General features: G+C 37.4%; 1 protein-coding gene across 14 annotated transcripts in view; it reads left to right on the forward strand.

Moving 5' to 3' along the window:
- The window catches only part of SPTAN1 (spectrin alpha, non-erythrocytic 1), a 50,356-nt gene that overhangs the window by 8,324 nt on the left and 18,609 nt on the right, over positions 1-23,423 (forward strand). For 7 of the 14 annotated variants that reach the window (XM_084493901.1, XM_084493899.1, XM_084493902.1 and 4 more), the window contains 28 exons: positions 371-610; positions 1,234-1,359; positions 2,837-2,905; positions 3,656-3,796; positions 4,892-5,038; positions 5,651-5,784; positions 6,437-6,581; positions 6,676-6,830; positions 7,568-7,703; positions 8,254-8,355; positions 9,149-9,286; positions 9,670-9,780; positions 10,212-10,289; positions 10,451-10,606; positions 10,943-11,147; positions 11,279-11,460; positions 12,285-12,528; positions 12,730-12,852; positions 13,633-13,850; positions 14,591-14,683; positions 15,073-15,207; positions 15,698-15,846; positions 17,134-17,193; positions 19,517-19,715; positions 20,739-20,843; positions 21,634-21,657; positions 21,971-22,006; positions 23,234-23,281. In XM_084493901.1, coding sequence (XP_084350027.1) covers positions 374-610; positions 1,234-1,359; positions 2,837-2,905; positions 3,656-3,796; positions 4,892-5,038; positions 5,651-5,784; positions 6,437-6,581; positions 6,676-6,830; positions 7,568-7,703; positions 8,254-8,355; positions 9,149-9,286; positions 9,670-9,780; positions 10,212-10,289; positions 10,451-10,606; positions 10,943-11,147; positions 11,279-11,460; positions 12,285-12,528; positions 12,730-12,852; positions 13,633-13,850; positions 14,591-14,683; positions 15,073-15,207; positions 15,698-15,846; positions 17,134-17,193; positions 19,517-19,715; positions 20,739-20,843; positions 21,634-21,657; positions 21,971-22,006; positions 23,234-23,281 — 3,696 coding nt within the window. In that variant the 5' untranslated portion in view covers positions 371-373. Of the gene's footprint in view, positions 1-370; positions 611-1,233; positions 1,360-2,836; positions 2,906-3,655; positions 3,797-4,891; positions 5,039-5,650; positions 5,785-6,436; positions 6,582-6,675; positions 6,831-7,567; positions 7,704-8,253; positions 8,356-9,148; positions 9,287-9,669; positions 9,781-10,211; positions 10,290-10,450; positions 10,607-10,942; positions 11,148-11,278; positions 11,461-12,284; positions 12,529-12,729; positions 12,853-13,632; positions 13,851-14,590; positions 14,684-15,072; positions 15,208-15,697; positions 15,847-17,133; positions 17,194-19,516; positions 19,716-20,738; positions 20,844-21,633; positions 21,658-21,970; positions 22,007-23,233; positions 23,282-23,423 lie in introns of those variants that run through there. The other 7 variants (XM_084493904.1, XM_084493895.1, XM_084493894.1 and 4 more) reach the window with 3 other exon arrangements.

The following is a 23,423-nucleotide window of genomic DNA, read 5'->3' on the forward strand; positions in this document are numbered from 1 at the left end:
GCAAACACATTTTTAAAGCACATTTTATAATTTGTGTTGGATGCTTGCATAACACAATTTGAGATGGCCGATATACAGCAGCCGTATTTTTCTAAGACAGGTTGATGTTAAATGACTTTGTCAATCCTCTTTTCCCATGGTTTTCTGCTAGAAGTGTGTTTTCATTTATTTCTGTGTATAATATTTATATTTTATATACATATCTGCGCATATAGAGTAAGACTATATATGAACCACGTGTGATTAAAAAAAAAACAGCAACAGAAAACACACACACAAAAAAAACCAGGTTCTTTCATGGATTTCTTCCTTCCCTACCTTTGGTTTATAATACAAACAGAATGTTAACTGAGGTTTATTTGGCTTCCAGAAAATGGATCCAAGTGGTGTGAAAGTGTTGGAAACAGCAGAAGACATCCAAGAAAGGCGTCAACAAGTTTTGGACCGTTACCACAGGTTCAAGGAACTATCTTCTCTCAGGCGCCAAAAACTTGAAGATTCTTATCGATTCCAGTTTTTCCAGCGTGATGCAGATGAGCTTGAAAAATGGATCCAAGAGAAACTCCAGATAGCATCTGATGAAAATTACAAAGACCCAAGCAATTTACAGGCAAGTCCTACTGCCATTTTATGTTCTACTACTAATATTAGGGCATACCAGGTCAACTGGAATAGACAGAACTAAAGCAGAAATGTAGCTTCATCTGAGAGTAGTGAGGAAAGATGGATGCAAATACATGCAGCCTTGCAAAGTATTCTTTAAAAGCCCGGTTTCTTTGCTGATATAATTGGAATATTTCTAATAATGGATTATATGCTAAATCGGAGTAGAAAATGCTATTCAGTGCAATGTAGTGTAAAACCAGCAGGGATTAGTCCTAGAATTTGTTGGGCTTTTTGGCTCTGTAAATAAATGTGAAATAATTCTTATTGTTTCCACAAAAAGGCTATTTGTAGAAAATTAACTCGTGTGGGTGGAACTAGCTGATGGGTTCTCAGATGTTTGAACACTCTCATGTACAAGAGCAAATACAATAATGAAATATCTGAAATTTGGGATGCTTGTATCCACTGTGAAACATATGGTACAGCTATGACTTCAACTGCGCTATTTTATTGTTTGTTTTTCAGTACTAAATATGCACAGAATACACTAAAAATCTTGATGCTGGGATATGTGGGGGAGGGCCGTGCATCAGATCTCAGCCACGTTCTTTGATGTTCTGTTTGCAGGGAAAGCTGCAGAAGCACCAAGCCTTTGAAGCTGAGGTGCAGGCCAATTCAGGGGCTATTGTTAAACTGGACGAGACTGGAAATCAGATGATCAATGAAAGCCATTTTGCATCTGAAACCATACGAGTGAGTTTTAAAACGATCTTTTCCCTCTTACAGGCTTTTCCTTTAAGACTTTTTGTATGTTACACAGATAGCTCTATGTTCTAAAACACTTTTAAAAATTCTACCGATAATTTGACTAGTGAAATCGCAAGATAATTTGTATTTCAAAAGCTTTACAGACATTTCTTTTCCGTTGAGCACCAAGCTCTTATCTTTTCTTGGATCCAGTTTGTAAGTGAGCTGTCTGCCTATTGAGTCCAGGAACTTGGACAGGAAAATCATCAGAAATTCAAAGACATGTTGAAAGTCACAAGGCAGATGATTAATTATGCTTGTGATTATTCCCAAAATGGCACACTATCAAGAAGCAGCAAATTCATGAGGCCTGATGTCAGGGGCATTGCATAGTTTTTGATTTGAAAAAAAGAAATGCATTTTTTGCTTATATAACACTAATTTTCTACAATAATAATTATAAGTAATACACACAACCTCATCAGTAAACTTCAGAGATTTAATTTCTGTCTGCTCTGACCCAGACCAGGTCTCTGGTGATCTTAACCTTGTGGTTAAGCTGTACTGGCTGTACGTCCGACCCTCTTTGAATTTGCATTCCACAGCTTTTTGTATGAGCTCCAAGTACAGCCCTGTGTGTGCAGCAGGGAAAGCCTCGTAGGACAGGTGCCTCACACTAGCAGGCAGTAAGCTTCCTTCAGACCCTTTCTGAGATCTGTGATTGTTTTTAATTTCTTCTGGAATCTCCCAACCTGTGCAATGCAATGTCATGCATTTTTTAAATATTCATTGCCACACAAGGCAGGATTACACTTGACAATATTTGAGTGATAATCACATTTTTTTTTAAGTTTGAACAATTATAACTTTTAAATAAGGCCTTAAGAGTTACCTTCTACTCTTTTCCTTCTTCTATGTATTCTCATTTTTCTCTGGATATTATTAGGGTTTTCTTATTCCTGTATATCTGTGCAGGTACATACATTCACATACCCCACAATTAAAAGCTAATTTTTGTTTTTGTACAGCAACTTCTTTTCTAGGCCTAATTTTGTTAGATCTGCTGTTTCTGGGCCTCAGTGAACTTGCTTCAGTGTTGGTTATGTCTGTGTACTTAGAGTTATTTAAATAATCTTTTATATGTTTTGGATGTGAGCCGGTTTAACTTTTGAAAAGAAAAACACCTGTGGTATTTTTGTAGTGATTATCAAAACTTAACTGAGAACTTGTCAGGCACATAATGAGATTATGAAAGTAGTGACTAAGGAAAGCAGAAGTACTTCTTCATATGTTATTTAATAAAACATTCTAAGGCAATTATAATTTTAGAAATCTCATTGTGACCACATAATCTATACTGCTAATAGAAAAAAATGCTTTTGGATGAGTGACCTTAAATAATGCTGCATCTTAGCTGTGCTGCTCAATGTCAGTTCTTACTCGTGTTCTGCTTGGAGTGATAATTTGTTTTTTAATGGTTCAGTCTTTCACGCCGTACAGGACTGCACAGCGCCCAATAGTAACTGCCACCCAAGTTGGGCTCCACTTACGAGTAGGTGAAACTTTCGGCTGTGCAGTGCAACTCCTGTTTGCAGTATCTTCTTTCCTCCTTGGCTGACAGTTTGCACTATCCTTTGGGGGCAGTGCTAGGAAACGGAGTAGTGTGGGCTTTTTCTTCCCTTGAAACCTACCTAACTGAACTTTCTAAGTGGATTAAAGATGTATCCACCCATGCTCGATGTTCAAAAGCTTCTCTAGCGTGACTTTCAAGTTTCAGATCTAGATGAGCAAAGCGTTAGAGATGCTGGGTGGAGCAGATACTTTCCTGTTTTGCAAGTTGTGTCCCTGTGTGGGAGTGTGGTTTTTCTTTTAATTGTCTATAAAATATATAGTTGCTCCCAAATGTTTTGGAAGGCAGAGTGTAGCCATAAAGACTCAATATTAAACCTAGTAATTGCTCCTAGCACTTCAGTGTTATATTACTTAACACTGTTGGCTAAATATATTAGCTGACTGGTGCTAAGAGGAACGGTGAAAATACTGTAAAGTGGCACAAGTTCGACTTGAAACAAGAATGCTCAGTTCAGTAATTTCTAGCTTTGTGTTGTTGTATCATTTTGTATCATTTGAAAACTAATTACTCGAGATGAAAACTTAATGACGTTTTTCCACCCTTTGTCTAATGTAAGATTTAGGAACATAAAACTTTGGGGAAAAAAATATCTTATTTTTAAGAACAAGAAGGGAATAAATTTAATCTCATCTGCTACAGGATTTTAATATCACCATTCTATTGTTCTAGACTCGGCTGCAGGAGCTGCACCGGCTATGGGAATTACTCTTGGAAAAAATGAGAGAGAAGGGAGTCAAACTGTTGCAAGCACAAAAGCTGGTGCAGTACTTACGGGAATGCGAAGATGTCTTGGACTGGATCAATGACAAGGTATATTATTACCTGCGTTTACTGTGTTCTCGAGGGAAAATCTGATGCATTTGTATGCAAATATATCAACATATAGTTGCTGGAGTTCAGGTAGACAAAGAAAGCTTTTAAAGGCACTAATACATTTTATTTAGTTTATTTATATTGTATAAGCAATGCATCTGCAGACCACTGCTCTTTTGCAGCCACTTAAAAAAGGTACTAGAGGAAGAGAGGAAGCCTGCATGTTGGAGGGCATAGCTAAACGTAATCAGGTCTCTTCTTTGCTTTAAGAAGACCTTCATAATTATCATAGCAATCAAATTCAAGTTTCCTGTAAGGGAAAACTTCAACATGTAAAGGCAAATTTTTGTTAATATTCTCAATGATTTATTATAGAAAGTGGCCAGCCTAACCAGCAAGCTCTATGTACGTAATTTCTTATGACTGGAATGTCTTTAGATGCACATTGAAAGGACATTTGCTACAAGAGAACTGTTGGCTTTTGATTCTTTGAACTCTGAGGAAACAGACCGCAAACCACAATATCAAGAAAAGCCACAAAATAATCATCTGGGTTTTCTTAATGATAGCTTGGTATTTTGTGTCACTGTGGGTTCAATCATTAAACCCTGTGTAACTGTTACAGAATCTGACGATGCAATTTTCTTAAATCTTGCATGAGAATATAGATAATATGGGCAAAAGCCCATAAATAATCTAAAAATGTAAACAAATTCTAGTCACTGCATAGCCAATTATTTTGTTGTTATAAAAGTATGTTTTTTCCATGCGTATTTTGTTTCAGTAACTGTGTTGCTGTAGTCATGATCATCACACACAGAACAGAGAACCTATGATAATGGGATTTGTTATATTTTTAATGACTTAAAAATGGACCCATAACAATCCAGGATGTTCTAAAGTAAAGGTGTGGGGTGGGAGGTATTTATATTTTGAAGGAAGATATTTTTACATATGATTTTAAACACAGTGATTGTAACTCTCCTTGGCCTATTCCAAAATTAGCACAATTTGCTTACTGATCTCTGGTTGTGATTTCTCATAAGTTATACTGAAATATACTTTTTTTTTTTTTTTTTTCCTTCATGCTAGGAAGCAATAGTGACCTCAGAAGAGCTTGGCCAGGACTTAGAGCATGTTGAGGTTTTGCAAAAGAAGTTTGAAGAGTTCCAGACAGACCTCGCAGCTCATGAGGAAAGAGTAAACGAAGTGAACCAGTTTGCTGGCAAACTTATCCAGGTAAACATTCATGTGTGTTGAAAATCTCTCCTGGCAAGTCTGGCATAACGCAGCAAGCTTTTGTCTGCAACTTCCTTCCTTCCCCTGCCAGTTTGGTAGGAGACATTTATAATTTTACTGTGTATGTGTTGGAGACATGGCTATTTTAACCTTCAGGGGCTATCATCCAATTCATGTGTTTTTTGCTGTACAGTTTGAGTAACTGCCTCCACTGAGAAGGTTGATGAAAATGTGGAGAGTAGTGATTTGTAAGACAAATTGTAATATTTGAGTTTAAAGGTGTTTCCCTTGGACAACCAAGTTTTCCATATCTTCTCTTCTACTATGTCATCTGGAGCTTGAGCAAGGGTGGAGACTGCACAGTACTGGAAAAAAATCCAGGAAAAAATAGATATTGTTTACAGCCCTCTTCCTGTTGTCTAATTAGTTCATAGGGAAACTTAGACTATTGCAAGAATATTGAATGTTTACACAGTGGTGCTTTAGGAAAACTATTGAACCGAGAGCTCATGTGGAAATTGATTTCTTGGAAAACAGTGGTGTTTTGAGGTTTTGTCAATGGATATAAAGCCCCGGAATACACGGAAATAGCGTTTTTCCTTTGTTTACTAGGAACAGCACCCTGAGGAGGAACTTATAAAGTCCAAACAGGATGAAGTAAATGCGAGCTGGCAGCGTCTTAAGGGGCTTGCCCTTCAGAGGCAAGGAAAACTTTTTGGGGCAGCTGAAGTTCAGCGCTTCAACAGGTATGATCCTGGCTGGGTCTGCTGAAGTTGATTTTATATTCATGTGGATGTCTAATGATTCATTCAGCTACAACCAGTAATGTGAGAAGTGCTACCGTTGTCTGTTTTTGTTTTATTCTTCCTCGTGATTCTTTGAATGAGGACCTTGTTCTAGAATTCCCTTAGAACAGTCCTTCTGATTTAGGTTTTCACTACCTGGCAGTTCTGTTCATTCTTGCTCATGGCAGTTTTCTCACCGTTTTACTCTGAGAGCTTCTTCCCCCAGTTCCATCTTATATGAGCCACAAGAGGCTATTTTTTCTGTAGTTGGCTAGCTGTCAGTCCAATTGTTCTCATCTGCTCTTTATGTTATTTTTTGAAGTTTGCCTTAATTAAATTGGAGAAGGGTCCAAAGTGGAAAATGGACCAGTGGTGCTATAATTCCTTGTTTGCATCTCATGAAAGCATCTGAAGAATGGCCTGCAAATACACTTGAAGGCTTTTTGAGATTAAAAATTATATGTATACATATATATATATTCATTTTTTTAAATTGCATTTGGCTTCAGTGTTTATATATGGATTTGAATTGCCAGTATGCCTGTGATAAGTGAAAACATCCTACCTTTTCCGTAAAAGGTAGACTGCTTTCAGCTTGTGCTTTCTTTTGAAGGGATGTGGATGAAACTATCAGCTGGATTAAGGAGAAAGGGCAGTTGATGGCTTCAGATGATTTTGGCAGAGACTTGGCCAGTGTACAGGCTTTGCTGCGTAAGCATGAAGGCCTGGAAAGAGATCTTGCAGCTTTGGAAGATAAGGTACCCATAAGAGATGCATTTTACCTACGATTTAAACTATGTAACCTGCTTGTAAAAGGCTAGAAGCTTACTCACTGTTTGTCACTGGGTTTAGGTTAAGGCCCTTTGTGCAGAAGCTGACCGTTTGCAGCAGTCTCACCCAATAAATGCTTCTCAAATTCAAGTGAAACGGGAAGAACTCATTGCCAACTGGGAACAGATCCGAACTCTGGCAGCAGAGAGGCATGCTCGCCTTAATGACTCCTACAGGTAGGAATACTGTCTTGCCAAAACAACCTTTTTTGCTTTCCCTTCTTCCTTCTTCAAATTTGATAATAGTACTGTTGGAGGGGAAGAAAGGGAGACTACAAAATTTGGGGATGATTATGGTATATATTTTCAGAAATAGTCTTGTTCACCGAACAATATACAGTAGTCAAATCATTTGACAGCAAATTTAAAAGAGAATCAGAAACTGATCACTTTTTCTGATGAGTGTTAAGCATATGCCAAAGGCAGTAATTGTAAAGACGTGCTGAAAGGAATCTGAGAATTTGTTTGTTTGTTCTGAGGCTGAGGTACGTGCAGTTGAAATTTTCTGTCAGTCTACCACACACACACACACACGTGATTGTGACAGAAGCAGTCCCCTGGGCTATCTTAAGACACGCTGAGAACTGTCTTGGTATCTGTTGTCTTCAGCGTACAGGCATATATATAAGAGTATTCATTTTCCTTTCAATGTAAGTTATATGCAAAACATATCTTGGAGAACTATCAAAAGGTATCCCACTTGTTTTTAAACTTAGCATTTTCCTGACTTTAAAAGACTCTTTTATTAGGTTGAGAGCTTATTTATTTAATGTTCTAATTGCATTTTGGTATTGTCTTGTCTGCTTTCAACCTGAGGAACAGCTTTTATGTTTGTAACCCCTATCTTTGGGGTAAGGATTGAGAAACTGTGCCTACAAATGTTTCCCAGCCATTTTTTCTGTTGTTTTTATAAGGTTGCAGCGCTTTCTGGCGGACTTCCGAGACCTCACTAGCTGGGTAACTGAGATGAAGGCTCTGATAAATGCTGATGAACTTGCCAATGACGTGGCTGGAGCAGAAGCCCTTCTAGATAGACATCAGGAACATAAGGTATAATGGTTAGCCAAATCCAGTCAGCAACACTTAAAGACTGATTTGTGTGTTTAACGCAGTCTCTGAGTCAGAGCTGCTAATGTTGTATCACTAAAGGCCTTTGATCATGCAGTATGGGTTGCTGTCTGTTCCGATTTAAGATTCTGTACTTTGTGGTTCTTGATAGCAAGTTTATACACTAATAAGTAAGTATTTAAGAGTGCTTATGGTGGTAATTTATCAAAAATAATTAGACCTGATAGCAATCAGTTGGACTAACAACTGTGTTAATCCTCTGTCAGGAGGAATTGCCATAAGAAAGAATGCAGCTTGAAACCAACCCTTAGTTTCTGTTTAACATATGAATTTATACTTGCCTTATCTTCATTGTAAGGTGATACATTTGATTCTAGCTTTCACGTTCAGTGTGATGTATTTGCAGATAGTTTAATATTTATAATTTAGGTATCCAGGCTGTTGTGTCTGTTATTTTCAACAGTCGTTTTCATGTTCTGAAACTATGCTAAGCTAACTTGTAAAAACAACTTATTCACTTTGCATTTCATAGGGAGAAATTGATGCCCATGAAGATAGCTTCAAATCTGCTGATGAGTCTGGACAGGCTTTGCTTGCTGCTGGGCACTATGCTTCAGATGAAGTTAAAGAAAAGGTAAGTTGACCCCTTGAGAGCGAGGGCTTCTAGAAGAATCTGTCTTTTTTCTTCTGCATTCCTTAAATTAGAAGTTCATTTCTGGTTAAGATCGTAAGTTGTAAAGTATTGTCCCTCTAGGTTATAAAGCTTTTTTTCACGCATTTTAGTAATCTGTTCTTTTCACTCTCAGATTGACAGTTTCCATTGATCTATTAGCAGAAATTATTAGAACTTTTATGCTAGTAATTCCTAATAGATAGTACTGTTTTTCCTCACAAAAAATTAGTTACTTGTTTATCAAGGTCTGGATTTGCAACCAAAAATGACAGTAAATATTTAGTATTTCTAAATGTTGGTTTTCAAACCAATGAGGCCTCTCATGAAACCTTATTAAAATATGGTCAATTTGATGGTTTAAAAGCCATTAATTGAATGGGTCAAAGAGACTTTGGAGGCTGAGAGGGAGGAATGGTTTGCTTATGATCTTCTCTTACAAATAGCTCCTAAGTCAAAAAGAAGTGAATGTCCTTTAATTATCTCTGTGCAAATAGAAATAGAAATTGAGACGTTTCTAACAGAAGTCAGAAGTTGGTAGTCACTAATTAAGCTTGATAAGCTGAGGAAAGGTTCACCCTGTTTGAGGAGGAGGATGATGTCAGTAAGAGAAGAATGACTCTTTTTGCAGGAGGTTATTTTCAGTCTAATGTTAACCATGTGTTTTTTTTCGTGTTCCGTCTTGATTTTATGTTGAGATGGAAATTACCCAGTCTGTTAAGTAAAATATTATATATCCCTCTTCCCAATCCCTTAGCTGACCATTCTCTCAGATGAAAGAGCTGCCTTGCTAGAGCTATGGGAGCTTCGCAGACAACAGTATGAACAGTGCATGGACTTGCAGCTTTTCTACAGAGATACTGAACAAGTTGACAACTGGATGAGCAAACAAGAAGTGAGTGTATTGTTATTATTTCCTAGTGGGAATGATTACCACCAGACATATAATGGATAGAATGCTGTGTGCAGTTATTTATGTGTCTGCCCAAAATGCTGCAGTGACCTTTTCCATCTGATGCTGAAACTATAAGTTGAGACAAGTTGGCCTGAGATAGCTTCTATGTCAACTCTCATAAAATACCATTTGGATTAGAAGGTAAATAGAATTATTCAGAACCTTTGGCTGTTGGATGTGTTCAGGGAACACAGTCCCAGGATATCGTCCTACATTTCCCAATCATGTGGTAGGAAATATCATTGATCATGCCTGGGTTGTCTTTTAGAGCAGCTGAGGATGGAAACACAAAACCAAATGATGTGTTTGTTTCCTTACTTTAGGCTTTTCTGCTGAATGAAGACCTTGGTGATTCTCTGGATAGCGTGGAGGCTCTTCTAAAGAAGCATGAAGACTTTGAGAAATCCCTAAGTGCCCAGGAAGAGAAAATCACAGTAAGACATTTACATTAGGTGATCACTAAAGGGGCAAGAAATAGAACAAGTGAATTTGTTGATAGGAAACATTGTTGAAGGATGACAGAGAATAATGGGATTTGCTCTGCGAAATCCACTGTTATGAGTGATGTATGTACTATTGTAAAATGGAAAAATTAATAGTGGAAAAGTTAGGATATGGCTTAACTGCTACCTTAGAGAGCTCAGTAACCCAGTGCTTGCATACTGTGCCATAACATGAATGATGATTTATCAAAAGCTGCCATCTTCTTGTAAGATGATGGTACAGATAAAAAGGGTTTTAACAATAGCTTTCCTAATGGCTGTATGTTAGTTTTACTGTGAATTTTTGAGAATTAATTTACTATGTAAACTTGCACAAACAATTTTTATTATGTGAAATAAACAGAAAACTATTTTCTCTCTAGGCATTAGATGAGTTTGCTACTAAATTGATTCAGAATAACCATTATGCCATGGATGACGTTGCTACACGCAGAGATGCTGTAAGTAGACTGCAGACTTTAAATCATGTTCTGCTTTATTGTTTTAAACAGTATGACTGCAATATGGGATAAGTCAAAGGAGCTCTCCCATAAGAACAGATACAGTGGTCATTCTTGCACTCTGAAGAATTTGAAAATCATTACTTTTTTTTTATTTTCAGCTGCTGAACCGCCGAAATGCTCTTCATGAAAGAGCTATGTACCGCCGTGCTCAACTGGCAGACTCTTTCCATCTACAACAGTTTTTCAGAGATTCTGATGAGCTAAAGAGTTGGGTTAATGAAAAAATGAAAACTGCAACTGATGAGGCTTACAAGGTAAAAACAAAACGGATATCAGAATAATTTTAAGACGATACCAAGTGTAATGTAATCAGTCTAATGATACGGTATCAGCCAAATTTTGCTGAAGGAGGCAGTATTAATGGTAACAGGAAGAGTTCTAATTTCTTCCTGGCCCCAAGGAAGATTGTCCCGTTGTGCTGTAATCATGCTTATTCAATAGCTTAAATGTTCTGATTTCAAAGGTATATTTGTGGCACCAAATCCTCTTGTGACATCTTAGCATGTATGTAAGTGTACTCTAATTTAAAAAATTCTTCTCAGTTCTATGGATACTAATTTTGGATTGATTTTTTCTTTCTTTATCTGTAGGATCCATCAAACTTGCAAGGCAAAGTTCAGAAACATCAGGCTTTTGAAGCAGAGCTTTCAGCTAATCAGAGTCGTATTGATGCACTGGAGAAAGCTGGCCAGAAGCTGATTGATGTCAATCACTATGCATCTGATGAAGTGGCAGCTCGCATGAATGAAGTTATCAGCTTGTGGAAGAAACTTCTAGAAGCCACTGAACTCAAAGGTAAGACCTACTTGTAGGAGGAATACAGACAATGCTTTTCGTAGAGAGTTTAGCTGGGAGAAGATGAGGAAGTGAGTTAAATGAAGTGGAAAACTCAAGTCACCTTTTCCTCATCACTCTTTCTCACTCAGGTATAAAGCTGCGTGAAGCCAATCAACAGCAGCAGTTTAATCGCAATGTGGAGGACATTGAGCTCTGGCTGTATGAAGTAGAGGGGCACTTGGCTTCCGATGATTATGGGAAAGATCTTACTAGTGTTCAGAATCTTCAGAAGAAACATGCCCTGCTAGAAGCAGATGTTGCTGCCCATCAGGTGAGGGGAATAGTTTTTCTTACTGCCCTTGAGTTCTGTTCACTTGAAAATATTCATTCCAGAGACCTTGGCAGATGATAGTAAGAATATGTATTTTCATGATTTTTGTAGCTTGAGCTTCCCTGTTTATTTATCAGAAATAACTTTGAACTGAAATGTAAATTGACATCAATAAGAACAGTATCTTCCTGACTGACAAAAATACACTTTTAGAAAATGTTAAATACAGTTTTGTTCAGTGAATACCAACTTAAAAAGGTGTGCTGTGCTTTGGGTAATAATTCTCCCTTAGAGTCTCCATTTGCAAATTCTTGCTTGTCTGCAGATAGCTTATTCTTACTTATATTGTTGTCATCCAGCTCTATAAGAGATGGGAGGGAAGGCAGAACAGTTCCATTTTTAAATACAGACCTTTACAGCAAATAATCTTTAGGAGAATTAAATTCACAGCAAGAAAATCAGCAAAGCCTAAGCCCACATGACTGGAATTATGAGTTGGTAACAGTCAAAAAATGGTTCATCTAGAGTAGCACATCTGTAAAACTAATGTAATTTCAAAAAATCTTTTGCCTTAATTTTATGAAATTGACAGTTTAAAAACCATTTCATTTACATAATCTGTTGAATATCATCTGAGACAGACTTATTACAAAAAAAGTGTTGCACTGTCAGTGTGCAGCTGAGGTTCTCTTCCTCTACCACAGTATACCTTCTTAGCTAAGACCTGAAAATACTCTTCATATGTTCTTAGCCACTGCACCCAGTAAAAAGTGATAAAATTTAATCAAGGTCTTGACATAACGTTATTCCTGAATTAATTTTAGGATCGTATAGATGGCATTACCATCCAGGCACGCCAGTTCCAAGATGCTGGGCACTTTGATGCTGACAATATCAAGAAGAAGCAGGAAGCTTTAGTAGCTCGATATGAAGCTCTAAAGGATCCTATGGTAGCTCGCAAGCAGAAACTTGCAGATTCTCTTCGCCTTCAGCAGCTTTTCCGTGACATTGAAGATGAAGAGACCTGGATTAGGGAAAAGGAACCTATCGCTGCCTCAACAAACCGAGGTTGGTCCATCCCAGTGTCTTTAACTATTCCGTTATGTTATTACTGCTACAATGTCAGTGGGTAACTCAGATTTTATTGTGCTCTGTCTTCATGTGATAGTACTTACTCTGCAAGGTTGTCTAGCACTGGTTGCAGCTTCCTTGAATTTTTCTCAGTCTGATGACTCTGAATTAACTGGTTAACAATTTTACATTTTTCAGGCAAGGACTTAATTGGTGTCCAGAATCTGCTAAAGAAGCACCAGGCTTTGCAGGCAGAAATCGCAGGCCATGAGCCTCGCATTAAAGCCGTCACACAGAAAGGAAATGCTATGGTGGAAGAAGGTATGTCTCTTTTTTTTATTCTTCATTTTTCAGGAAATCCAGGAGTCTTTGTGTAGGCTAGAGTGTTCTCTAGCCCTGTACAATTAAGAATTACTGCCTGTTTTTATCTGAGAAGTAGAGGGGTACCGGCTAGCAGGATGAACTTCTAATTGTTCCTTCACTTGGAAGTAGAAATATATTCCTTGATGGGAAACTGTCACCATTGTCACAGATCTGCACCTGCCCTTGACAGAACACAGTCATTCTTATTCAAGTCATTTAGGAACTTTGTGCTGATGATACTGAAGTCTTCATTTTTGAAAGCTATTAAAGGCTTGTAACTGTAATATGTAATCATGATGTAAGAGAAGATCTTCCACAGACAGTAAGAGCCATTTCTGCTTTAAAATAAGCACGTGTTTTTATTTCTGACTGGGTTCTTAACTCCAGAATGCTAAAATAAATTCCGTTTCCAGGATGCAGAATACCCATCTGAAATAATATTTGTCAGCTGGAAAGATATGTCCTTTTCTGTTTCATCATTTAGAAGAAATATTATTGTGCGGCTTGTGTTGTTCTAAATGATTCAAATATTCTTAGTACATTTTGATTGACAGGTGCGGTGTTTTCCAGTCTGAGCCAAAAGACAAGTTGAATTATGCTTTCCTCATTCCAGTCAGAATAGGCTATGTAAATTTAAACAGGTCTAAGTTTTCTGACTTTCATAAAATACAAATAACCTTTTAGTCTGTATTATTTATGTCTCTAAGTTCTTCAGAGCCTCCTCTTTTTGTTGCATAGGACATTTTGCTGCCGAGGATGTGAAAACCAAACTGAATGAGCTAAACCAAAAATGGGACTCTCTGAAAGCAAAGGCGTCTCAACGGCGACAAGATCTAGAGGATTCTCTGCAAGCTCAGCAGTACTTTGCTGATGCTAATGAGGCAGAATCGTGGATGAGGGAAAAGGAGCCCATTGTAGGCAGCACAGACTATGGGAAGGATGAAGACTCAGCCGAGGTATTTGACGTTGTTTAAATCAGTTGTGCACAAATAGAGCAAGAAGTTTGTCCACTGGCAAAGAAAATAAGGCACTCTGATAATTTTAGGATTCTAATGAAAAAGGGTGGAAAATTTTTGCATCAAGCTGAATTTTGGCTCAGAGTCAAAAGGCAATGGCAGTTTTTCCTATATCTTAGCCATTATTGTATATGAAATTTTGCTGTTCAGTATATTAAACCAATTGCGAGGAAAGTTTACATTTGCATTCACTATATTATAGGGTTTTTGTACAGCATAATGAGATTAATATAAGTAAATTCCTGCCTGATGTGATGTTGCATTTCAGTATGAGTCTGGTTTTGAGTAGTTATCAGTCTGGAAGTCATTTTTTGTGTAAAATTTGCTGTACAGTTATCATTCCATGGCCAACCACCACATCCTAGATGCTGCACTGACATTTCATTGAAATTAACTGCAGTTTAAAGGCATTTTTCCTTCTGTTTCCAGAGTTATATGTAGTACTCTTAGTCAGAACAAAAGAGCGTTACTGAGATAAGGTAGAGGAAAAGCATCAGAAGCATTTGGACGACTATCTAGCCTGTGAATAAATAGAAGTAGCTATTCTCATGAGAGTCAGAAGTCTGGCAGCTATGAAAAACCCACATTGCCTGTGTATGGAGCCAAAGTATATGTTTTAAGCAGAATAACATCTGTAAAAATGGCTAGGTGTACATGTTGTTTTTATCATTCACTTTCAGGCTCTTCTGAAGAAACATGAAGCTTTGATGTCTGATCTTTCTGCTTACGGCAGCAGCATACAGGCGTTAAGGGAACAGGCCCAGTCATGCAGGGTAAGGAAAGATGCTAATCACGTTGCTAAAATTCTTGGGTCAGCAGAAGGCAGAGACAAAGCTTAATAACAGCTGTTGCTTTTGAGAAGTTATTGCAGGCTGTACCCAGTTTTCTCATAACAAAGTTCGTTTTCTCTTTTAATAATTGTAACAGACTACTATGTTACATTGGAAGAAAACAGAATAGTGTGGTCGTTTTCAAGGTTTGAACCCAGACAGCATGTAAAATAAGTCCATCTCTACTACATTTATTTCAACAGGAATCATTTTAAAGCATTTACAGTAGCTTTAAGTAAGGCAGAAGTAATTTATAGGACAGTTACATTGATTGTCATAAGCATGCAACAATTTCTACATCTCTACTCATCTTCCTTCTGCTCCTTTGTTAGCAACAAGTTGCTCCCACTGATGATGAAACTGGAAAAGAGCTTGTTCTGGCACTCTATGATTACCAAGAGAAGAGTCCTCGGGAGGTGACTATGAAAAAAGGAGATATCCTCACCTTACTCAACAGCACCAACAAGGTATGCTGTTGTCTGCTGGTTTGCTGCTTCTCTTACTTTGTTCTATGTGTTTTGGTGAATGGTTTTGTTTTTATTTTTTTTAGTTAATTTGCTTATTTTTGAATAAGAGCATTCAGAGAAGGTAAAGCATTTGCACATTTTGTCCCTGTTCCCATTCAGCACTTTAGCATACCTCTTTGGCTCGTTCTCATGTCTCCTTTATAGCTGCCAGCTTTTCCAAGTCAGATAAACACCATGTGCCATAGGTCATGTGTCTGTAAGAAAATCTTTTCCCTTTTTTTGTGGAATTTTTTACCAAACACAAGGAGAGAAGTGGAAGTAAGACCTAGATGTCTGCAGGAGACATTTTGAAATGACCTCCGTAAAAAGAACAAGCTTGTTTTCTTGTGTTAGTAGAAACCTCTAATTTGCCACCTTTCAGGTACACAGCATACTTTATGTTTAGTGCTTGCCTCACAGTGGTTGCTTTTTTTTTTCTCCTTCATTCCAGGACTGGTGGAAGGTTGAAGTTAATGACCGTCAGGGCTTTGTACCAGCTGCCTACGTGAAAAAACTAGATCCTGCCCAGTCTGCATCCCGAGAGAATCTCCTGGAAGAGCAGGGCAGTATAGCCTTGCGACAGGAACAAATTGACAACCAGTAAGATCTAACTAATAAGATACAACACCCATCCAGTATTTGCTGGCTTGGCCTTTGTCTTACATATACCCGAAGTTTAGGTTGTTGCCTCTTATGCTAGGGTGTAATTAATTGGAGCAAAACAGAGGGGCTCCGTTACTAGGGGCACCATACTAAGTCATGGTATTCTTATTCTAGATTTTCCTGTTGCTTTTCCCATTTTTAACTGTAAAATTCATGACACTTGAGCTCAATTTGCTGTCTGACTTCAGTATTTTATGTGTTTCTTTTGTTGTTGTACTTAACAACTTAAACTTGTTTGTGAGTTATATCTGTCCTAAGCAGCTCTTGTATTTGTAGTCGTCACTTCTTAATGTGTGATCTGTTTTGAAAAGCTTTCTTAAATTTGGCTACCAAAGTACAGTACCCTCCCTATACAGGGCTGCCTCTGCAGATGTCTCCTTAGGAGCTGCAGCCATCTTAGTGCTAGCTTTCTGCTTTTCTTCCTGAAACGTGGTGCCATTATTTGTTGTCATAACGTGGGTGAAAGCCTACTCCCATTCCTTTATTTGTTTATTTATTTATTTAAAGAGGAACATGCCATTGCAAATGGAGAAAACTGTGACGGCTTGGTAATGACCTCCTAAAGCACATGGTAGTAGTAGATTAGTTCAAGGCAGGGCTGTGAGTGATAGCTGTGAGCTGCTGGCTCATCTTATCAAGCCACTTGGAAGCCGAAGCTGTAAGTTTTGTGCATACTCCCATCTGGTGACATAGTTATGCTGTCACTCTTCATGAGAATTTCTTTCTCCTCAGTTGTTTTGAGTCACCAGTTATTACAATGACATACAATAATTACTAGCTTTAGCTCTTGGTTTTAAAAAACAAAAAACCACCAAACTAATGAAGTAGCCTGTACCAGTGAGAAGAGAGAATGGTTCAGGATTTTAATGATGTGTAACTATCTTATGGGTTTGCCTGAAGCTTTTAAGAACTAAAACAATGGTGTCTTATTTTAAAGCCAAAGAGAGGGGACCACCTTTCAGTTTTAATGGCACAGTGATCAGGAAACGAGGAGTCCTTATAGAGAGAGTTCAACTGTACTGCTGAGGTTTCCTCATGTGAATTGCACTCTGGTCTGATTTGCTTTGTTTGCTTCTGAATGACATCTAATTTTCTCCATTTAAATGTGAACTCTTAACCATCTCCTACCACAGACGACCCATGGATGGAGCTGCTGCTTTCATTATTTTTGTTAATCTAACTAATTTTTTGCATGCATTTGCTGTGCTCCCTCTGTCTGTGCAGGACTCTCATAACTAAGGAAGTCGGCAGTGTATCTCTGCGTATGAAACAGGTCGAAGAACTGTGAGTAGGATTAGCCCTTTCTAAACCATCCTGTCTCCATACTGTCACTGTTCATTCTCCCTTTGTTTCTTTCTTTGGGAAAGCTGCTCCAAAGAGACATGAAGGAAGCAATTTCTGCAATGTGAATTATTTTAGTGTAGATGAGTTTGTCCATGGTATGTGTTTCATGTGCTCTTTACAGCCAGCCATTCAGCCAGCTGCTTATCTTATTGGTCACGTCTGCACTGCTAAATTTGTCGTTGGTGTTATTTTCCATTCTAATGATTTTGCTTACCAAATGAGGTTTTAGTGATATCTAGGCTGTTTTCTTTAAAATGCATACATTGCATTTTTTGAGGTGCAGGTAGAATTGCTTGTTTATATAAATACACACAAAACCTATATACCAAGTATAACATCACACATAAATGCCCTAGAGTTTGGGAAGGATGGAGTTAACATAGATAAAGTAACTTTCATGCCAGGTCATCAAAAAGCAGTAGTTTATTTATGTAGGATGCATTTTTTTTTCTCTTTTATTTGTAATATAGCTTACTTTTCAAACTCGAATTCAAGTCTCCAGGAAAAAATACTGACCTTGCATTACATTATTGAAATTTGCTGGGAGCTCTAAAGCAGTAGTGTTCCTTGGCTGTTCCTGGCTGTCTTTTCATAGAGAACACACTTGCTGAGGATAAAAAATGAAACCATTGTTAGTCTCTGAAGCATTGCAAAGTAACTTAGAGGAAAGGTCTGTTTCTAATGGAATTTTGCCCCAGGTTCTCTATGACCTTTGAAAGTATTTAATGCTTTAAATTGTCTGCTGAAGCAAGCATCTATAGTTGGGGCAGGCTTCAAAACAGTGTTTTCCTGTATGGCAGTAGCTCCTGCAAGTGAAGTCAGGGTAGGATGTTTCCATTCAAACCTAATTTGAAAGATCCGATCCTTAGCTCCTTTCTATCCAGTCTTGAATCAGAATAGACAGGAAACAAAGTCTGAGATGAAGTCTCAGCTTCGTGAAGAGGCTTAGAGCTGATTATCAGTTTGACATATAACAGCCCAGGGTATCAAGGCTTTCCTTCAGCAGCCTTTGTCATTTCTGAGTTACTGGTTAGGAAAATATGACATCATCAAGCTCCTCAAGCTGGGAGGTAATTGCTTATGATTTACCTGTGTGCCCCGAGGTAGGAAATGAAAATGTTGGAGAGCTGCTGTATCCCCGTCCGAGGCCCCTGCAGGTGTCTCAGCCATGTTTTATATTATTTAATAACATCAGAATGGACATATTCATGGCTTAGTAATGAGAATCAGTTCTGCTGTTGATTACTGTAGTAGAGCAATTTATAATCTGATTCAGAATATGCAAAAGCCTACAAGAGGCAGCTGGAGTAACTCATCTTCTGGAAGACTTAAATAAGGTAAAAATAAGGTAACAATAAGAAGGGGAGTTAGTGGCTTTTCTGAATGCAAGGTTCGTTAAAAACAGGCATTTTGCATTGATAAAGAGACTTATAATTCAGATCAATAACGACTGTAGCCTTCTGTTGACATTTCTCAATAATAGCTCGGGAAAGGTCTTACAGGGTCATCTCTGTCTAGTTGGTTACCAGGAATCAAATTAGAGACATCAATTTTCTTGTGCTTTTAAATACAGTGATGCTGTTACGTTTTTGTGGTTGTATTTTAAGGTTTATTTGCTCGTTCAAAGCAATTTAAGCACTTCAGATGTTTTACTTTGCATTTTTTTCTAATCTAAGCGAGGAGTAATTTCACTGATGTTGGAATTCCACAGATATAAAAGTAGCACATGTAAATATAAAATTGATGTGTTTTCCCAGTTTAATGTAGCTTTGTTATCAAAGAAATAACACCTCCTTTAAACTTTCAGCAGGTTTTGCACTGAATAGTGCCTAGGTAAGACATTTTGTGTCCAATAGCTGTCAGGCTAGTGGATTTAAATAATCTGATGGCAAACTTGATGTACTATAGGAAAATACTTCTTAGAAAGTAAGGTCTTTTCTTGGTGTATCCTGTGCAGTCATTCCTGCACTGCACTGCTGCTGTAGCTTAAGAACCTACCTTGACCCGAGCTGGGATTTGGGGTTTGCCTTTGCCCACTAAAGTGTTGCATGTGGGAGGTCTCATTTTGGTGTGCTTATCCATATAGTGGAGAAACGTGCAGTTTACATTTGCCTAAATGTGAGTAAGTAGATCACTCCGTAGAATAGCAACGTGTAGACTGCAGGGACTTCCCATATCTTTGGTGATACCAGCACCTGTTTAATTGCTCAGACTGCTCAGTTCAGTCTTGACTTCTCCTGCCTTCCTTTTCTCCTTGTTCCAGGTATCATTCTCTTCTTGAGCTGGGAGAAAAACGTAAAGGCATGCTAGAGAAAAGCTGCAAAAAATTTATGCTTTTCCGTGAGGCTAATGAGCTTCAGCAGTGGATCAATGAGAAAGAAGCTGCACTCACAAATGAGGAAGTGGGTGCTGATTTGGAGCAGGTCGAGGTGCTGCAGAAGAAATTTGACGATTTTCAGAAGGTATGTTGTAATGCTGCATAACGTCTGCTTCTGGGTCATAGGTCGTTGATAATTTAGAGCTAAAATTTAGAACCTAACAAGCTCTGAAAGAATTCCATTTTGTGTAAAGCATGACTTTCAGTTAAGCTATTTCTATTCCTTTTTTTGTTGAAAGGAAATGTGCATTTTAGTTTTCAGCTGTAGAGTGTTGGACAGGATATGTTAAAATAATTCTCTGTTTCAAAATGCTGTTAGGCTTTTGGATTTATTTATTTATTTTTCTCTCAGTATTCGCAACACTTCTGCAATACTTCTTAATTTTTCTTTACTTTGCATGAGGTATGAAAGAATTGCTTGTGCATGTATTATTGTTCTGTCCACTTTGGTAAGATACTGGACACTGAAGTGTAAAGATGCCTGACCATTTTATACATCTTGAAAGCTGGCTAACGGTTTGAGCCAGCCTAATAGTGGAGATGAGAAGATAATAGCATTTACTGGAATGGGTTTTTGTTTTTTCTTTTTAAGCTAATGGTTGATATTAAAATGTGTCTTCTATTAAAATTTAAATACAAGTTCTCCAGTTTTTCTGTTTTTTTAACTGGATTTCCTTTCTACTTTATAGAAAGGTTTCTGTCAGTCTTTTTGGCTGGAACTTTAAGTGTCTCAGTAAAAGTACTTTTAAAATCTGCTTTTTAGCTTATTTATCCAGTAGTATGGATGTTAGTGTTGGATCCTCGTGTTGGTAAACTGGCAGGCATACGGTGCTAAAAGGGAATTCCATGGCTGATTGTTAATTAACTTCATGTAAGGAAAACTCTGATAGTGCATTTATTTAATTCATTGACACTTGGTGCTGACAGCTGGGATTTCTTGGCATAGACTCTCGTGCATTCTGTATTCACTGGTAACTGGAAAGTTCAAGTGTGCTAAATTCCTGCTGCTTACAAACTGTGTACCTTGTGGCACCCCTGGTGTGCAAACTTAATCCACGTGTTTTGCTTGTGTGAATGTTAATGCTTTGAATTTTACTGTTCTGTGCAGGATCTAAAAGCTAATGAGTCACGTCTGAAGGACATAAACAAGGTTGCAAATGACCTGGAGTCAGAAGGACTGATGGCAGAGGAAGTGCAAGCAGTAGAGCAACAGGTCCACTTTTTTTTTTCTGACTTACTCTAATGCTTTTGAGAAGTGAAAGATTTTATTCCTTTCTTTTGTCTATTCTACTTTGTGTATCGCTATAAGATTCTAGCTGTTCATTTTTGCTCTCTGGTCTGATAATACTGGCATTCTAATCAGAGACACTTAGTGCCTGTTCTGTAGTATGGCCAGCACAAGGGCATCCTTTGAATTGTTTATTTTTAAATAGTGCTGTATCAAATTGCACTATCTAGAGCTCTCTCTCTCCCCCCCCCCTTTTTTTAATGTCTTTAAAATAATATTAAAAGTCATGGGGATCCCATGTATTAGCTTTACTTCTTCATATAAATATGAAATTTCAGCCTTTATTTCTTTGCAGGAAAAACAGCAATAATGCTAGGGAAAAAGAGAAATATAATTTAGCTCAGTTTACAATGATGGGGTTTTCTGTTTTCTTGTTTTAATAAAACAACTTTTTTTTTTTTTTTTTGCAAACTTGTTACATATTTCCCTATTTCTGTAAGTAATTCTATACACTGCCAAAAGAGTATTGAAGCAGCTTGTCTATTTTTTAAGCCCTAAGAGGATGTGTTATAACATAATGTTGACTAGTCAAACTCCCATTTCTGCTGCACATACAAGTTGTGAGAGCAATATTTGACTTTATGACATGCTGGTAACCATTTTGTGGAAGAAGCTACCTCAAAGCGTATCTCCTGATATCCTCCCTTTCTTAAAAACAATCAGAATTTCCTTTCTGTTAGAAAATAACAAGGCACCTTGTCTTTTTCCTTTGCAGGAAGTCTATGGTATGATGCCCAGGGTGAGTGTTAATTTCGGCATTGCATTTTTAACACTTTGGGATGTACAAGTAGAGGTTCAGCCGTGACTGTAATCCATTTCCATGACGGAACTCAATAATGATTTTGAATGGATGTAAAAAGATGATCTCATCTTCCATCCATTTATTTACTGAGTGTTCTACTCCACAACTCAAAAACCCAAAATGACACAAAATACTTAGTTGTAAAAATTGATTTATGTTGGTAAGGCTCAAACAAGGAGATACCTGAGTTTTTAAAATACATTCTGATATCATTCCTATTTCAAGTTGTTTCTTCACTTCTTTCAAACAGGATGAAACTGATTCTAAGACAGCCTCTCCTTGGAAGGTAGGTGTCGTCATTTACTAGCAAACAATGGCAAAGTAAATCAAAAACTACAGCATGTCATCTTTTTTTTTTTTTTTTTTAATAGACCATCCACTTTCTCATATGCCCTTTTTTCCTTTTTTCTTTTTTTCTTTGAGACTTGCCAAAGCGATTTTGGTGATGTCATAGTCTGAACAAATGTTTTGAATTGGTATTGATCTAGGTTTACTGAATTTCCATTTAATTTTGCTTGTTTCCTTCAGCAAGGAGGTTACAAAAACTTGCAGAGCAGTAAGCAGGAATTCACTTTCATATACTTGCATACAAATTCCCTATCAGTATAGAAAGATGCCATATGGGTTCTGCTCTGCATTTTAAAAGTCACAGTCAATTCTCAATTCTTCAAGCATGATTATAAGAGTAACTGAAATAGTGGATTCCCAACGGAGAATTTGCTGGCAGTCATTTTTTTAAGGAAACTCCCTTTTTGAGCTTGTACTATAAGGCTGATCCAAGTTTTTATACCAAAGTTTTTAGGTATTATGTGGCCACTAGATGCAAAATCTTCCCCATTCACTTTGCATGTGTTTTGCTTGATTGTTTTTAATGTAGTGAGCAGAAGGAAATGTTTTCATTTCTGAAAATCAAAGCTGTTTCTGTCAATAATTCTTTAGCAAGGAATATGCTGAGTGTATCGCAGTATCTCTGACTTCAACTTCATTGCTAGCCCTTTTCTACAATGCCTTTCTCCATTCGCTAGTGGCTTACAATGGGATAGCAGTTACCTGCTAATGCATCAAAATATTTTGAAGTTTTCTCTGTCCTTATTAAGATAGTTGTCGTTTTTTGAAATTACATAAATGAGATAGCATTCACATGCATATATATGTCTAACTGTTCTTACCCTGATCTAGAATACCTTAGGTATTGCAAGTAATATTCTTAATATAGTTTTTACTTGCTTCTTGTTGGTGTTTCATAAACAACACTGTATTCAAAACAGTGTTCTAAAAATTTATAAAGAATTATATAAAAATTAAAAGAATTCAACAGTTTTCATTGAAACCTTTAAAATCTGTAGTATTTCTTTCTTCATGCATTTTGTATAGTTGTATTTTACAAAGTCTGTGGTTTTAACCTAAGGCAAGTCATTATGGATTTTTAAGTTTTCTTTCAATCTGATTTTGGCTCTGATTGGTTAAAGTAGACTTTAATGCTACTTTTTTTTATTTCTGCCTTTTCATGCAGTCTGCACGTATGATGGTACACACAGTGGCAACATTTAACTCAATCAAGGTAATAACACAACTTTTTCTGAGGTTACTTAAAAGCTGAGAACTTTTTCACCTACCTTTCTGTAGTTCTTGTCTTTCATTACCCTTTATAAGTCTTCCTGAATGAACTTGTTGAGTGAATTATTAACATACGGCAATTACTT

The sequence above is a fragment of the Aythya ferina genome, assembly GCF_964211825.1.
Source record: "Aythya ferina genome assembly, chromosome: 20".
In the NCBI taxonomy this organism is placed as follows: Eukaryota; Metazoa; Chordata; class Aves; order Anseriformes; family Anatidae; genus Aythya; species Aythya ferina.